The sequence below is a fragment of the Pyxicephalus adspersus genome, chromosome 6 (assembly GCF_032062135.1).
Source record: "Pyxicephalus adspersus chromosome 6, UCB_Pads_2.0, whole genome shotgun sequence".
NCBI classification, from domain to species: Eukaryota; Metazoa; Chordata; class Amphibia; order Anura; family Pyxicephalidae; genus Pyxicephalus; species Pyxicephalus adspersus.
Window position 1 is genome coordinate 56,139,127 of NC_092863.1, and position 18,663 is coordinate 56,157,789.

The following is an 18,663-nucleotide window of genomic DNA, read 5'->3' on the forward strand; positions in this document are numbered from 1 at the left end:
TAGCATTATTCTGAGTCGAAAAGCCTGTTCCCTGCCAGCAACTTAGAACTGGAGGCCCTTGCTATATGTGAGGATGCAGTAGTCTCTGTGCAAAGGTCCCAATGATCCCTACTTAGACCTATAGTTCTGCAATCAACAAAACTCGTGCCCCCAGAATATTGCAGAGCGTTGGCCTTGATTCAGTAGGGGGTGTGTTGGACTTCTTCAGAGAGGTTACTGCTGACTATGAACTTTGTAAAGTGCTGTGCCTATATAATTACATGGTGATAAATTGCTGCTTCAAAAAGATAGCAAGGATTGCTGCTCTAAAAACACATTTTTGTTGTAACCCCCGTGTCCTTTTTAGCTGATTTAAAATAAAGGTTCAGTTGGATCTTAAAGTGCATGTATAGCCCAAACATTTTTTTTTTAGCTTTAAATATATTAGAAAAGGGTTAGAACTTCAGCCCTTATGCCATTTTATGTTTTGCAGTTGGTCTATCACCGTAAAAATAACCGTTTCCTTCCTAGACAAAACAGGTAGGTAAAGCAAATCTCACAAAGTGGGGCAATTGTCCTCTCAAAAAGTTACCCCTGTAACAGCAATCAAAGTTGGGTGATTTCTCCTCATCCCCTACATGGTCAGCAAGACAAATAGAAAAGTATCCCTTCCCAGTCCCATTTTAACTTTTTGGTTTTCCATTCACTTGACAGTTATATTAGTGAGCTATCTGACTTGATTTAGGTTGTGTTTGTCATGTATAATCAATAAAGCTAAGACTGGAATGGCTTTGACTGGGCATTTTGTTTTCCTCTATTGTCAACTTTTTCTTTATTTACTTTATTTCTTTCAATGTTTAGCTTGCTTTTATTATAGGGAATCATTTGTACATACTGGATTAGCCTTTTTAACATGGGCAAATCCCTGAAATCATTTTCAGGTACCAGGGAACCACCGCTAATATTTATGATATGCCCAATTCATGGTGCATTACTCTTGTGGTCAGTGGGATAAATGCCTCTTACAATAGTCATTGGGAAGAATGCCATCTTTACAGATATCCACAAATATAATTGGTGTCAGTGGTAAGTGACCTAGTAGGCTTAGATTGTTCATTGCTCAAAGAACCTCTTACGAACTCTGGAACCCTAAATGGCAAACACTGTACTATATTGTAATGCATATTAAATAATATGCTACTTCTGGCTGTTTTGCATCTTGCTCTTCATCAGCATCCTTTTAAATTGGCAGCAAATAGCTGAAATGTTTTCTATGAAATAGGATTTGCACTCATGCCTAAGGAGCAACACCACATAAATTCTTTAGAGAATGTAAATGCTATCAAATAATCTAGATTCAAGGAAACCAAGTCACAATATTGCTTAGGAAGTCTGCTTTATTTACTATGATTTCTTTGAATACACTTTTGACCCTTTATGGATGTGTTAAACAATGGATTTAGAGTGTCAATGGAAAGAACTATAGCGGCTTTCTTGTCTTGTGCGAGGCAGCCTCCCTCTATGAAAACCACAGACTCAATTTGCAAATTTTGCTCTTCAAGAGATTTTGGTGGGTTTAGGATCAAGGAAAGAATCATTCTTGTTTGCACAACAAGCAGCATACAAAACTAGACCAGAGTAAGCATGTTAGTACTGTTCCAATTAATCTGTGCCTGGAATCAGTGACCTCTGTTGGTGGTTTTCTGACTATGCAGAACTTTGATTTACATTGGGCTACTGATCCAATCATGTGCAATCATGGTCTTGTCTTTAATTATCTTTTCGCTTTAATTCACTTGCACATGCAGTTTAGGTGAAAATGTAAAACTGTCTTTGTGCTGTTTGTGAAAAAAATTCAGAACTTTTGCTTTAACATTGTTGGTAAAACGATCAGTAAACTAAATGAACATTCACTATAGGGGACTTCTCAAGTATATCAACCCCACTGTCCATCAGCTAATATGACCTTGGTCTTGTATAGGTCAAAAATATTGAATGAACTGAAGGCAGTGGTTCAGCGTGACAACGCTTGACAACATGACAGTGGCAGCTAGTATTTTCAGAAGAAGGGAAGAAATTGTAGTGTTAGTATTTTTAAAACAACATATTTACCCTTGATTATTGTATACATTTAGAAGCGAGTCCGTCTTCAATTTCTGCAGTTACCTTCAGCAACTTTCTTCTGTAACTTTCATAATAGGAAAATAGCATGAACATTAGGAAATCTTGTGGGATTGAGACTAACACAGCCTATGGAAGCCTATCCTGCCTGGAATATAAATTACAACATCTTCTGTGCTGTCAGAAGGAATAATTGTCATTGTGGTGTCACTTCCTATTCTCCTAGAGCTGTCTGACTTACTATGCTTGGCATAATCACCCTTCTGTATACCCTGCTAAGGCTATTGTTCATACAGCAGCAACTTCTGCCAATTCTTCAACTCTGTTTTCAACTGCATCACCCAAAGTGCTGTTCTTAAAGCTGACCTCAAAACGTTGGCTGTTTTCTCCTCCTTGGATATGGTCTAACCTTGCCCCATCATGTGGGAATTAGCTCCAAAAATATGACTTCCTTGTTATTAAGAATGCAAAGTTCCATCAATAGGTATTGTTCTGATTAATACCATATTAATTTGTTTTGTGATTTAAACATGTTTGTGGTAAACTTGTGGATCCTGAGTACATCTTGTTAGGGATTGCACATACTCCACCCTTTATTTGTACTTCCTCTTCTCCTCTCTGTTTAACCACCTGCTACTATGATGGCCTTGTGTCCGTGTTTCTTAAACATTGGGTCATAAGCATGTACGGTAAATGATGGGTCTCTACTTGCATTTGTGCCCAAGTGCAAAATCAGCAGATTGGTGAGTGATACCACACTGAATGTTGTTCAGGCAGCAGAGATGCATACAAGAATGGACAGTGTTGTTTGTACCCTTTCATGTATATTAAACCCTCAATAGTCTTTAAATAATTTGAAACTGACAAGTTTTTGACATCTGTCATTGTTCTTTTTTAAATGAAAAACAGACTGTGGTTTAAAAATTTTATTCAACACTATATTTAAAGTAATAACACAAATGAAAATGGTATGGATAAACATGATGGCATCCTTAACCTAAAAATTTGTTATACAACCTTAAGCAACGGAACAAAAAAGCAATTACTGCAGCTCTCAAAGTGACTTCTGCACCTGTCAACAGGTAGTGTTGCTCACTCTTCCTGAGCAAACTGCTCTTGTTGTATTAGGTTTGAATGGTGCCAGCTCAGACTGCAGGTTTCAATTCTTTCTATAAAGAATTGGGCTCAATGAAGGTCATATCAGGATAGTCCAAGGTTTTGTTCTTTGCCTTCATTGAGTGATTTCAGCGTGTTTTGGGTTATTATCCTGTTGGCTTCTGTCACTGGGCAGTTTGTGTTAGTCTTTTGAGTTTTATTTGTTCCCCCGGAAAAACTCTGGGCACCCTGTGTCAGACACAGTTATACAGCCCCAAAGCATAAATGAGCCTTCTCTATGTTTCACATTAGTTATGATGTTCTTCTGTTTAGAGCTTCATTTTATCATTGGTGAACATAGAAGTGATGTGACTTGCCAAAAAGCCCCAGTTTTGTCTCATTTGTCTAAAGGACACTTCTCCTAAATGCACTGTGGCTTGTCAATATACATTTTAGAAAATTCCAGTATGGCTTTTCTATGTATTTTTTCAACTTAGGAGTCCTTCTAGGTCTAGGTCCTTTTTCTGTTGAGCCCACTGTTACTCAAAAAGCAACGGATGGTGCAATCAAACAACAATGACCCTAATCTTGGGAGTTCAGCTCTTTAGAAGTTCTTGTTTTTTTTTTTTTTTTTTGTCTGCCATTCTTACTATCTTTCTGCCCATTTTGGGGTTAAGTATTCCTCTTGCAGGTGCATCCAGGGGGACTGACTACAGTCAAATGGCCAGTAAATTTTTATATTAATATTTGCAACCCTTTTGCAAGAACATCATGCTGCTTGGTGATGGTTCTTACAGACTTTGCCTTTACATGCTTGTCTACATCCTTCCTGATTCCCGAATATACCTTTCTTATTTGCTTCTCCAATCCACATTCTTTGGAAACCAGTTAAACCAAACAGCAAAGTGAGCCATTTTGCCCATTTTAAATAGCTAATTTAAAAAATACTGTAATCCAGTTATTTAGGATCATTTAAAGGGGTGCCACCAAATGTGTCCAGGTCATTTTAGAATATCTTTGTAGAATAGGAAATACTTTATCTCAATTTACACTTGCTTTGGTTTACTCAATGACATATCAAAGATATTACCATGAGGCGCAGAGGCAATTGCACAGACAAAATTGTTAAGTGAACCTGGCATACCTTGGAAATGTCTCATATTAAGTACAAAACATTTCCTCTTGGCTCTTTTAAAGCATACTAAAATGGAGAAGAGAGATGGGAGTCTGCAGTATATTCTGTAATTTTGATTATAAAGTTGTATTTATTAAAACATCATTATTAATATAATAGTAAACATAATAGTGACTTATGCAAAAAACAAAAACATTGACCCATATAGTTACTGGAGGTATTAGGTTGTGATCAAACTTTCAACAAGACCAGACCTCTCTGATGTTACATGCATACTGTATATCTTTTAGTATGCTGGAACGTATAATCTAATATAGTGATCTGGGTGTAAATACGTTTTAAAGCTGCTGTTTCCTTGGTTTAACTGGTAAACACCTAATGGCTATTGTGCATTTGACTTCGTATATCAAGCCAGTCACAGTCAACTAGGAGCCAGATTTGGAATGGATAACTCAAGAAGAAAATTGTGGTAGTATTTTGTTTTGTTTTGTTACAGCACATATACTGGTACAGGTTAGGATATAAATTTTTACTTTATTAATCCTTTTAATAATATAATATTGTCTAATTGTTATACTTTGAACAAATATTAAACAATTTATTATCAGGCATTTGTGTATATATATATATATATATATATATATATATTCTTTAGACTAAGGTATGCATTAGACTAAGGTATGCAGCCAAATACCAAATTGGCATGTGTGGTCTAATTAATGTATAATAAGTTAAAAAAGTGTTTAAGAGTAAGCTGACAAGAAAGTAAAGCTCATGCAATGAGTTAATTTAGAATAAAAGTTTACATATTCCAGGATCTATGTCTGCACTAGTCCCTGCATCACTTGACCAAGTTAATTTTTGAAGATATGCCCTGTTTACAGCAGTGCAGGTTGCAGCTATTTGGTTTTAGATATAAAACTGAGGAAAGAGGGGCCTCACTGCAAAGCACATCTGCCCTCTGCGCTGCATTTGTTGCCCTCGAGTACAAGTCGGAAAATTTCTGTTCATAGGAAAGCAGTGCATAAGTAAAGTACCAAGCCATGGTAGTAGAAACACATAATAACTTCAGTTAAGGAACCAAATGTATGAGGCCTAGTAAAAGTGCAGTTATATTGCCCAAGAGAACATTGCTCATTGGTTTTACTTGAATTTACTTAGTTAAACATATCATTCTATATAGATATTACATTGTTGCTCAGTGTGTAAGAAATATTTCTACACACTTTTTCTACACATTTGTTGGCATTTAGTAAAATATATCAAATATATCTATACTAATAATTCATATATATATATTACACACACAGTAATTTGTTTTATGTTTACTGGTTCATCAATACCCCTCATACAAAGTGCTTTTTGCAGGAATAGCTTTTAATGATTTCAGTGCAAAAGAAGCAGCGTTAAATTTTCATGTATTGTGTGTGTGTGTGTGTGTGTGTGTGTAATAAAATATATATACACAAATTTTTTTTTTTTTTTTTTTAAAGTGGGCTTATATCCAGGATCTTTTATAAGGCTCAATGGACTGTGACACATTAATAACTCAAATCCTTCCTTGACATTCCTCTCCACAGTGCTTGTGTCATCTTTTCTTTTACAGATTAAGCTATTCTTTTTGTAATCTATAACACAGCCACGGGAGAAAAAGTAGCCTTCACTTGAAAGTCATGCACATGTATCAACTGGGGCTTGCTTTTCATTTATTTGGAAATAACCTGTGTGAAAGTTTGGTCATTTTCCTTCTAATCAAATGTGCACTAAATGATGACAATGCAGGGCAATGACTGGTAAATCGTGTATTCATTGGTGCCCAGTAGCTGCAATTTAGTTAACCATTCATGTTCGGTGATTTAAAGGAAAGCTGCTAAAACATACATTTGCATATAGGTGGTGTTGGGTTTCAGCCATTAATTTTTTTCTCATTCCTCTTTTCATTAAACTGGCCTATTAATATTTTAGTTTTAGGAAAAAGAAAACCTTTCCCTGATTTAAAGAAAACTAAAAATGATATGTGGCTGGAAATGCGCTTTATTTATTACACCTGCCATGACATGGCAAAGGGGACAGGGACACGGCTTTACCAGAAAGCATCTTCACAACTTTGGCATTCAGGAAAAAGCTGAGACTAGTGATTGCAAATGCAAAATGTTTGCAGATAGTGCAACTACAGCAGAAATCCCAAGATAGTTTTCAATAAATTGTAACAAAACAACCTGGACCTGCGTCATTGTTGTTATTGTTACTAACATTATCTTGTAATAGCACTGACATATTATGCAGCATTATACAGTCATAGTTATGTCACTAACTGTTCTTCAGGCACTTCTTAGTACATGCCTGATTTATTTTACCCTTTTCTTTAACCTATAATTATTATACTGTGTTCATTATTAATCTTGTCTATAGGTGAGACACGGATGCGGTTCTATGAACTGTTAGTTAATGGTCTGTACACACCTCAGACTCTTCCAGTTGGTGGCGACTTGGATGCTTCACCTACAGTGAATGAAACTCCACAGGTAAACCGCATTTTTTATTTTTGGTTTAATTGCACCTTTTGCAATTCAATACAGTGGGTCCAATCATTTTAAATGTCTTATGTGTTAAAACCACACATATATATTTTAAAATGCAGAAAAGTAAAAGTTTGGTTTATCACAATATTAAAAATGTTTAAACTTTTTTTCATGAGGGATCTGGATCAGGTCATGTGTAATAGTCATCTATTGTTAATGATTTTCATCAAATTATAGATCTTTCAAGCAATGATCTATTACTGTTGATTGGGCAATGCTGGAGTTACAAGGATGCCAAAGATGTTGCCTTACTTTTTCTCTGAACATGCTACTGAAGCATTGTAATTTTTTTTCCCCTCTGTGCTGCTACTAAGCCCAATTACAGTCCAGTAGCTGATGGTTTCAGCATCTGAGGTTTAGTACTGGATTGTGGTTGCAATTGACAGCAGGTAGTTCCAGTGATAAATTCTATATGGGCCCCTGTTTCCTACATACATTGAGATCTGGATCATGGTAGGCCCCACACAGAACTCTTGTGGGCTGTATCTTGTACACCGGAAAATTAAGGCTGAGGCTATTTACTGTTAACCACCTTGTCTTAAGATATGTTACCAAAGCTGCAATGTTTTAAGGCAAAAAATACTGAATATAATTTTGATCTACAATGATAGCTATGCCTAGAAACTATAGTTTAGCAGATGTGATTTATTAAACCTACTAAGTTTTAACAACTATTTTGTGGTCAGTTAGTGATTGTTATAAGTGGTATTTAATTTTAAAATATATTTGTGACTAATTTTCTTTCTGTTGTCTTTCCTTTTTGTATACTTGATGATAATGATTTTAATCTTTTTTTTGAAACCCAGGTCAATGAACTTGTGAAACGTACTAAAGAAACTGGTGTAAGTGCATCAGTTACCCCAAACAGCAGTACTCCATTTTCCCACGATACAGCCTATTCAAGCTGTCGACAAGACACCCCTAACTCTTACAGCCAGATTACCCCCCAGTCACAAGGAACCCCTCACACCCCACGTCTGGGAACACCTTTTTCTCAAGACTCCAGCTATTCTAGTCGGCAAACAACACCAGCTTTTCATTACGGTCAAGATTTTAAACCAAGGAGACAAGAAACAAAGTTTACGGACGCTTACAACCGGAGGCCAGGACATCACTATGTACACAGCTCCAATGCTTTTAGAGGATCTGAGCAGACTTTTAATGCAACCAGATCTCAACTAGAGACTTCACAGTTTCCACAGACACCACCCTTGAGCCATTCTGGTTTGAACTTTAGTAAGTCAGCCTTTTCCCCTTACCAGACATCTTCAGTTTACACCCATCATGATGAGACTTCTTTCCCACAGACATCACGAGAACCTGATTATAGGAGAACTGCTCCACCACTGCCACCAGAGCCTTTCTCTGATGGTAGCTCTACAAATATTGACTTTATACCAGTTAAGGAAAAACCAGAGGAACCCCCTCCACCAGAGCCTGAGTGCCTCATAGAGCATAAACCTGCATCTCGTGCTCGGACCCCTGAGAGTCGAAACTCACCAGGAACACCCACTTTGGAGTCGGAAATGCAGCACAATAGTTTAGACTCCAGAATTGAAATGCTTTTAAAAGAGCAAAGAACGAATTTACGTTTTCTAAATGAACCAAATTCGGACAATGAAGTGATGATGCAAGGAAGCCCTATATCATCCTCTTCTTCGCAACTCTCGCCAATCCCTCCTTACAGTTCAAACTCCCAGTATCAGGATGTTACACCTTCCTCTAGACCTTCCAGCACTGGGTTAGAGGATATAAGCCCAACTCCACTGCCAGATTCTGATGATGATGATGAGCCGATACTTGGCACTGCATCTCTTTGCCAGAACTCAAGGTCAACAACTCCAATTGATCAACTGAGTCAACCTTGCAGGAAAGTGGATAGTACAGAACCAAAGGATCATATGGCAGGTGATGCAACCCCTACATCAGAAAAAATGGATGAGGTAAGATGCTCAGGAAGCAATACAAAAACTGATTTGGTCTATTTATTTGCACGTGGATTATGTAGACATTGTTCTCATAATTTTATAATTGTGTACTATTTTAAAGAAAAAAACATGTTTTAAAAAATTATCTATAGTTGATTTCTCCTTTAAGCCATTACATCCAATTTAGCAGATTTTTAACAAAGGATGGCTGCCAAATGGCATAGTTACCTGCAAGCTTTTGCTAAACTTATTTTACCATCTTTTGTTGATGTCTATTGCCTCTTCAATTTTTAATTCAAGAATCTAATAGACCTATAAGAAGAGCATTATAAGAAGGATTGCTGCTTCTAAACCGTTAGGGTACATAAATTACTCCCGAGATTTTCACTGTATCACAAGAGCACAATATATAAGGGATTGTGTACACAGGTTGCAGGCTCAGAAGCAAGTAGGTTTCAACATTTTTTATCAATAGAATAGCTTAATTAGTTGCTTCTATTTTTTTTCTTTCTGCTGTTGTATTTTGATTTAAATTATGAACAACATGGTACATAATAAAGAGAACTCGCATTTTAGCATCGTTTTGTAAACACAATACTGACAGCACTCTTCTTAGGACACATCACTTACAAAAACCTATGGAGAGTGCCAGGGATGCCTGAAACTTTACCTTAAACCCTTAGCAGACTTTTGTTAAAAAAAAAATTGGGTCATTCACTACACAAAGACAGAACGTCCCACCGTTGCAGTGGCTGGAATTTTTGAAAATAATATGTATTTTTGTTTTTTTAATTGATTTAAAGATGAGCCCCTGTATAAGCAAATAGTGTCTAAATGTAACAGGCATTCCTACTTGAATATAGGTGTGTTCTATGTATTATTAATACTTATGTGCAAAAATCCAGTTTGAAACTTTTTGCAAAAGTCTTCTCTAATAAAGACCAGGTCACTGCTTCTTTCTATGCTTGTGCAGGAGTTTTGTATGTAGCCTCCTAGATTTCTGCAGACATTCTGCAGTGTTTGAGCATAATGGGTCCCTGTAAAAGCCCTGCTCCATGTACAATGATTATACTTTTATAAAGTAATGACTGTCAGCTGGTTGATGCAACTGGAAATGGGATGGATTTATTTCATGGAGTTCTGCTTAATGTAGAAATTTTTATAGATTTTTTTTTTGTATAGTGAAATATTTCCATCTATATATTTTAGGAAGGTCCAAGTAGTCCTCTTTTTTAGTGTTTAATTGGAAGGTGGCAATGCATATTATGTGGGGGTAGATCCAGGAAAATTATACATGTAGTATGGTGGTCTACCTCAACTATTCAACATGGTCCGTATATGTATGTATGTGTTTGTGTGTGTGTGTGTCATGGAGATGGTAGCATCATGTTGTCGGGGTGTTTACTTGCAGCATAGTCCATTTATCGGTATAGAATTTAAATTAAATGGGGCAAAATACTATTCAAATTTCTGTGGAAAACCTGCTGTCCCCTGCCAGAAAGTTGTCATTGGTAGGAAGGTTCACCTTCCAATATGACCATTACCTGAAAGCAGAAATAAACCTTAAAAATAAAAAAAAATTTGCAACCAATCACAGTTTTTAAATTACACTAGCCTGCCTGGCTTCATCACAGAGAACGACATCTTTACCTGGTCTTTCCCTGGGTTATGGATCTTTGGCCATCTTGATTGGGCTAGCTAGAATGATGTCACGCATGCGCGAAAGAGTTTTAAAGTAGCCGCCATACTTTGAAAGAAAAAGATTGCAAACTGGCAGATAAGTATGATTTATTGCTGAAGGGACATTGCCTGTTCCTTATGCAATAAAATACTGCCTGCTTGCAATATTTAAATGCTGAAATTTAGTCCCACTTGATGCATACTACAAAATTGATCACACAGCTCCTGAAAGACAGAGATGTGAATGACCTTGCGATCACCAAGAAAGCCAGTATTTTTAGAATTAGACATATGTATTTTATTTATAACTGATTTCTTTTAGTATAGTAAGGTGTTCTTCAAACAGTTATTTTCATTTCAGTTGTTAACACTGGATATGTTTCTTTCCTTAACATTATTGCTAAACAAATGACCAGTGTTTTACAGTAAAATTTTGTAGTAGAGAACTTGTCACCACCATTTTAAAATGCATAAATCTGGAAGATTCTCCACCAGAGAATGTTTGGTAAAAATCACCCTCGCTGCTTTATATGCCAACCCCCTTAAAGTGTATCTAAAACAAAATCATTTTGTTTGGTTTAGAAGGTAATGGTAATACCACTTGCTAAGTGTTTTTTACATTGACGGAGGTTTCTCTAGCTTCCCTACTCTTGCTAAAACAAAAAAGATTGCCTAGCTATACACTCTAAGAAGCATTGCACTCAGGAGTAAAGTAATGTGTAAGTATTACAGAGAAGCATGCAGCCATAGGTAGTCAGCAATGCAGGCATGATCTGTCTGATCTCTGGCATATCTGTGAACAAGCTTGGCTTTCTGGAAAGAAAATAGAAGAGCAATGCAGGCGGAGGCTCCCAATTAAAGATTACCGTATATTATGGTTGAAGGAACCATAGCGATCAAGGCAGGCTTTCTAACTAACCAGTTTGACCGTTCTCATGACAGACTATTACCTTAGGTCTGTGGATAGCTCATTTAGAGCAAAGTAAAGGGTTCTTGTGAGAGCACATCCACTGCTACTTACCTTCTATATGTGCTTCCCTACTTCTGCTTTGCTTTGTTCCACTCTGAAGCTTTTGGATATAAAGGAGCATATGTACCTTCACCTTCCTCCCCAGATGCAATGTTTTAAGCTGTAGTAACTGCTATGCCAAAACACAATCATGTGGAGAGAGGGGAACAGGTCAATAACCTTGTGTAATCTCTGGCGCTGGGTCTGATCGAGATGCAAATTGTCCAGCTGGATGCAGTCAGGTTGGGCAATGGGTTTATATCAGTTTCCTTCAGAACCCTTGACAGGCATCCCATGGCTGAGGATTTCAGTGAAGTTATCTAATGGCTGACAGTGTTTTTCCTTTTATTAAAGCAAACCTGTATGCTTCCAGGCCTATTGCTATGTAAACGACTACTAATTATACATAACTACATTGTGCTGTATAAGTGTGAATAATCACAACTTGTGTAGCTTACTCAACAGGTAACACTGTTTACTATCAAGGAATAAATAATGGATACTTCAGCAATCAATCTTGGGTGTATTTAGTAGTGTAATCAAAGTACTAGTAATTTTCTGCAGGATTAGTTCTAATACTTTTTTTTTCTTTCAGAAAGCAGTTTGCTTTTCTGGTTAGACTGCATTCCCACCTTGTGCATTCTTATATAATGCAGTTTATTGTAGCACCTTTTTATATATGATTTTTACACATGTGACTATTTGTTCCTATAAAAGGTATTTTTTTTTCTTTTTGCTGCAAGTTGCAGCAAGTAGATTTTTTTTCCTTGTATCCAAGACACAACCATGTGCTGCAAATGCAGTGATGTAAATTCAGTGGAGACCTTTAGCAACGAAGACTGATGTTTGAATAAACCTTTTAAATGAAAACGAATGTTTGATGTTGGTTCTATTGGCAAAAGTTTGACATGTAGATTAGCGTTCGCAAGGGTTAATTACATTAAAAGTGATAACCTCTAAAATAAACTTTAGCGAATTCAAAGAATGGACAGCTTTAATGTGCTTGCAGTTTAGTTCAATGGGGTTAGCTTTATAAAGTATGTGTATGACAACTTTGTTAGGAAATTTTCCTTCAAGTTTTAAGGATGAATCAGGAATTAAGTGGAAGACAATCATGATAAGTAGGTTGCTATCCTTCCCTTCTGTATCCTAAATTTAAAAAAAAAGTTTTGGCTTTAAACATTCTTTTGGCATAAGGAAAAGAAAAGTGAGCATGTAGTTGTTGTAAGCTACAGTAATGTTTTTTTTTATATATATATATAAAATGTAAAGCTTGATATTTAATATCAATGATAAAATGAATAATTTTTACACAGCATGAAATAGTTGGTGCCCTTGCTGTGTATTCACAAGTTGTTTCATAGCTTTTCAGCCTTATGCGATTACAGCAAGGGTACAATGCTTTTGTGTGTCCCTGTTAACTGAGGATAAAAGGGACCAGCTGCTTGCTGGTAACAGAAGTCTATGGTGAAACGTTAGATTTCAGGGAATGAATAACGTGATGTAATCAATTTTTTGTCCCCTATTTTCAGCTTGGCACCTGCTTTGAAATTATTTTTTTTTGGAATTATTTTAAGCTTTTTCTGAATAATTATTATTCACCCTGCAGGTTAATATGATTTTATTATGTAAATTGTAGCCTCCTAATGGCTCCCATTATTGATTTTTCATTCTACAAATACTAGTTGCCTGTCAGTCTTGCTGATCGCCTTGTTTCAAAGCTTTAAAACAGTAATCCAGTAACTGACTGCTAGCATTTTCTAGAATGAGAATAGCAGTGGCATCCCCAATATTTTCTGTAGAGAATGTTCAGTATAACCTAAAATACACATACAGGTATTGTGATTAGTGAAGACAAAGTGCCTTTTATACCTTCTATTAACTATTTAAATTATTGGAGCTGTGCTGAAAGGCTACAGAAAATACTTCATGCTAAACAAAGCTGTATGTATTTAGACTAGTTATTTTAATGTGTTGATCAGGAGTGAACAACTTTTTTTAATTTTTTTTGTTCTCCTCTTGGTTATTTCTTTATATACCATTCATATGTTAAATAAACATATGATGAGTTTGTTTGGTTTGTTTTTGTTACATCAAAATAAATGTACACAAAAAAGGCCTTTAAGAGTAAGTAAAAAAAAATTAAAAAAAAATTATGGCTTAAAAGGAACATTGGTCATTCTGGGAAAATACTTTTTATCCCAAAGTAAATGCTACATGAACTATTTTACTATCAGTAATACCAGAAATATTGTCCAGTTGAAGAAAGGTAAAGATTATGTTCCATATGCGGTATACAGGTTAGGAAGTTGAAGTGATTAAACAAGGTCCACAGGTGACCATACATTTCAAAACATTGCAGCACATTATGTTTGGCGCATACTCCTGTTCAATGTATTAGCAATCTTCATTTTCTTAGCACAACATAATTTTTTTTTATTTAAATATTTTCATTAGGTAAGTAGAAGGAGGCATATACAAAACACAATATAAATACAAATGTCAACAGTACAAAGTAATGAAGAGCTGAAGAAAATCAAATTCAGGAGAACTAGTACAGTGTATAGACATTCAGTACAGCTATCACAATAGTAAACCATACATATTACCAAGTAGGTAATGGTTTGATATTTATAACTATAACATCATAAACTTGTCCTCTTGGACTTAACACTTATTTTGAATTTTTTTGTAAACTACACACAACATAATTTAATTGTTGGTACAAGCGGTACTTTTTACAAAACAGGCACTTGTAAATGAGGAGTTTCACTGGAATTGCATTTCTAAACCTAAAGTCACACAGATTACATATTGTTGCTAGCTTGAAGGTTACTATTTATACCTATTATTATTGTTATTATACAGTATTTATTTAGGGCCAACATATTACGCAGCGCTTTACATTAAATAGGGGTTGTAAATGACAGATACAAACAATGACACAGGAGGAGGAGAAGACCCTGCCTAAAAGAGATTGCAATCTAAGAGGAGGGGAAAGTAGCAAACAGTAGGAGGGGGCAGTATGGAATGATGGGTATGTAGTGAAAGTTATGAGAAAGAAGAAGATGGTAGGAGAGTTTGAAAAGATGGGTTTTGAGGGCTCTTTTAAATGTGAGGAAAGTAGGTGTAAGAAGAAAGCCAGGACAACTCTAAAAGTTGTGCATGTGATGAGGTTATGAGTGAGGAAGTCATTTGTAGGTCCGCAGCAACGAGGGGGGCTAGGGGTGTATTTTTTGTATCGGGTCAGAAACCTTTCTGTGTGGGACAAGAGCTGTAAAATTATTCCAAAGGAGAAGAGGAAACCTGGAGGGGAAATAAGGCTTAACCTCTGGATACAAATGTGCTCTTTAACAGATATGCGAAAATGTTGAACAGACATTTTTGGAAACTAGTTCCAGCATGCCTAGCTGATTAAAAAAAACAGGTGCATTGAAACCTGGGACAGCACAGGACCAATTGGACCAGGATAGTGGAGGGTTTGAGAGCTTCCACTTGGTAATGGTGTTATGGTAAATGGCCAATAAAAAAAAATCTTTTTTACAGAAATAGCCAACTAGTGAATTATTTTATGTTGCGCCATACACTTGTAATGATGTGAGGCGCAGTAGAGCATTAATAGTAACTCAATATGACCTGTAATCACTTGAGTTTTCCCACTATTTCTAGTGCATGGAACTTGTCTTTTAAGTAAAAAGAATAACAAATTTTCAATGGTTAATGATTCTATTTATATATCTATATCCATATATTTACTTATATTGACCGAGGAATAATTTTCCTAACAAATCTGTGTTTTTGTTTATATCCTGACAGTTAATCCTTTTCCTAGAAAACTGTTCACTCATAGTGGTTTCTCTGTTTATGCAGGGTCATCCTTCTTCAGGAGAGGACATGGAGATTTCAGATGATGAAATGAACACTTCTATCACTAGTGCAGAATGTGCCAAATCCATTGTTGTAAACTCAGCGGTCACCAATTCTGCCGTTATGACCTCGGTCATTTCTATCCTACCTCCAGGATTTCCACCACCACCACCACTACCACCGCCGCCACCACCTCCTCCCCCACAGCCAGGATTTCCCATGCCACCACCTCTTCCCCCACCTCCTCCTCCTACTCATCCTTCAGTTACAGTACCCCCTCCACCATTACCTGCTCCACCTGGGGTACCTCCACCGCATATGTTGCACCATCCACCACCATACCATCAAGGTATGTTCCCCATGATGCAAGGTGACATGATGAGTGCTCTTGGTAATCAGTGGGGAGGAATGTCTATGTCCTTTCAAATGCAGACGCAGATGCTCAGTCGCATGATGCAGGGACAAAATCTTTACCCTTACCACCACTTCATAGGAAATTCCATGCAGTTTGGCAACCAGCACCAATATCGCCCCTTTGCCATGTCCTCTTACCTTGCACGAGGGCAGCCTTGGCCACCTTTTCCAAAGTTTGACCCTTCTGTGCCACCACCGGGCTATGAATACAAGAAGGAAGATCCGCACAAGGCGACAGTAGATGGTGTGCTGCAAGTCATTGTTAAAGAACTTAAAGCCATTATGAAAAGAGATTTGAACCGAAAAATGGTAGAAGTGGTGGCCTTCCGGGCTTTTGATGAGTGGTGGGATAAAAAAGAGTGTCAAGCAAAGGTTAGTATTTGCAGTATATATTGTTTTTAAAGGGTGCTGAAAAGTTTCCAGACGTGTTCATAGTCCGACAGTGCTGATTTAATCTATTTTGCCATGCTGATTTAATCTGTTTTGCCATCCTTATTAGCAGTCTTTGACCCCTGTAAAATCTGGGGATAACAAGGATGAAGAGAAACCAAAGGCAAGGGACCAAATAACATCAAGTCTGCTAGAAAGCTGGAACAAGGGAGAAGGTCTTGGTTTTGATGGAATAGGAGGACTTGGCTTTGGTCTGCGTGGTGCAATCAGACTTCCGTCATTTAAGGTAATTTTTTTTTATTGTTTAAAATAGTGCATTTTAGGATGTGTAACATAGTGTTTTATCTGGATTTACCTCATAGTTCATTTGCACTGAACATAAGATTTTTTTAACTGTAGGTAGTCCGCTTTCAGCCTCTAAAACTAATTCTAATGGCATTTGCATACAATAGAAGAGCTATTATATTCATACCCCCAGCAGCCTTAAGACTCATGAGGGTCTCTTTAAAGATAGATTTTTTTTAAAATGGTGTTTAGGGATATAAACCTTTGGTGATTAAAAAATTGAAGCTTTGTACTGAAGAGAAATTCCACAACACTTGGTTTTACTAGATGCAATATCAAAACTCTGCAGAGTTACCTTAGCCCCAGGTCATGCAGATCCCAGACCTCCTTAATTGCTTTTTGTTCTACTATTTATAATGTGCCCTGGGAGATTATAGCTTTTGTCCTTCCCCTTTCCCCCTTACCACACCTTTCTTCTCCCCAGCACATATTCCCCTTGTTTATTTTTTTTTATTGGTGTACCCCCTGTCATCCTATGTATTTTTGTTTTTCTATCTTTGAAAACTAGTTATATGTCATATAACATAATATTTCTCTTGATTATTGTTTTATTTGTATGTTTTGTTTTGTTTTGTTTTTTGAAAATGTTAAATAGAGTGTTATATAAATAAATAAAAAAAAAAAGCTTTTGTATGTTGAACCAAAGGTCTGAATGTTTTGAAAAGCCTAGTACTAATAACCCTCCTAGCAGTAATCCTGAGGTGGATTTTACCTGCAAAAAGTGGTAATCCCGAGTCACACTCGGGATCGCTAAAAACATTTTAAAAAACACTTACTTTGTTCCGTTGGTGTGCCCCGGCTTCCTGCTGCTCTCTGCAGGTCCTCGAGACACGTCTTCTTTCTCTGATCCTCAGCCTGCGGTGCTGGCGGGAGGAGCGGCGGGAAATTCAAATAATTTTGTATTGGATTCAATACAAAATAGCTGTATTGAGTCTAATACAAAGAAATCTTTATATTATATTATACATGCTACTGTACAGTTAAATTACAGGTTTCTGTATTTTTTTATTTTAACAAATTTTTGTGTTTTTTTCATTTAAAGTTTAATATTAAATTTATTAAATATTGGACATATTTCGGTGAGTTATGCCTAAGAATTATAGACCTACAATGAAAAATACATTTCCATGCAAAAAAATGTAATGCTTTTTGCATGAAAATACGGACAGAATTAGAACGCTAGGGGGGTTAAAATCATAATCTGTTGGTTTCATCTATTTTACGTGTAATTGCTAAAAAGGTTTTAAGCTAGGTAGTTATATCTTCATGATGATTTACGAATTATACTTTATTTGCAGTCACCAAGTTGCCACCAATCCTGATAAAATTAAGGAGATGAGTACATACAATTTTTCAGGGTGTAAGTAACTGATCTGGAATAATAATCTGAAAATGAACTTCATCATCACTGCCTTCAATAACCTCCCTAGCATTCTAATTCCATCCAAATTTCCATGCAAAAAGCCTTACATTTTTTTTGCATGGAAATAAATTTTACATTATAGGCTATAATTATTAGGCATAACTCACCGAAATATGTCCAATATTTATTACATTTAATAATAAACTTTAAATAAAGAAACACAAAAATCTGTTAAAAATAGTTAAACATGTAATGTAAGTGTACAGTAGCATATATAATTTATGTATATTATAATTTTATATATATATATATATATATATATATATATATGAAAATTTCTTTAACTTGGACTCAATAAAGCTGTTTTGTATTTACTGCAGTACAAAATTATTTGAATTTCCCGGTAAGTGGGTTTTTATTTTTTTTAGGCTACCTCGAGTGTGACTTGGGATTACCACTATTTGCAGGTAAAATCCACCCCGAGTCACACTCCGGACTACCGCTAGGTGTTAACAAGGAGGTAAAATAGCTTGTTAGATTAAATAATGCATTTTGAGAAATAGAATTATTTTACATTGCACATGGGAATGCCAATTTCACACCGAAGCAGCATTTATTTTTTTCATTGAAACATTTGTGTATGTAATTGCTATTATAAGATAAAATACAAACACATGTAAAATAAATATGTTCTCCCCAGCCCCTTTTAGCTTGCCACACCACCTGGCACTTTTCAGTAACTACCCAGCTGTTTT

The 18,663-nt window shown here is 36.2% G+C and overlaps 1 protein-coding gene across 2 annotated transcripts in view; it reads left to right on the forward strand.

The window, feature by feature from the left end:
• Positions 1-18,663, forward strand: part of SETD1B (SET domain containing 1B, histone lysine methyltransferase) — a 36,733-nt gene that overhangs the window by 5,638 nt on the left and 12,432 nt on the right. Inside the window, exons 5-8 of one of the 2 annotated variants that reach the window (XM_072415918.1) lie at positions 6,743-6,855; positions 7,719-8,855; positions 15,400-16,182; positions 16,313-16,486. In XM_072415918.1, coding sequence (XP_072272019.1) covers positions 6,743-6,855; positions 7,719-8,855; positions 15,400-16,182; positions 16,313-16,486 — 2,207 coding nt within the window. Of the gene's footprint in view, positions 1-6,742; positions 6,856-7,718; positions 8,856-15,399; positions 16,183-16,309; positions 16,487-18,663 lie in introns of both variants that reach the window. The other variant, XM_072415919.1, reaches the window with a different exon arrangement.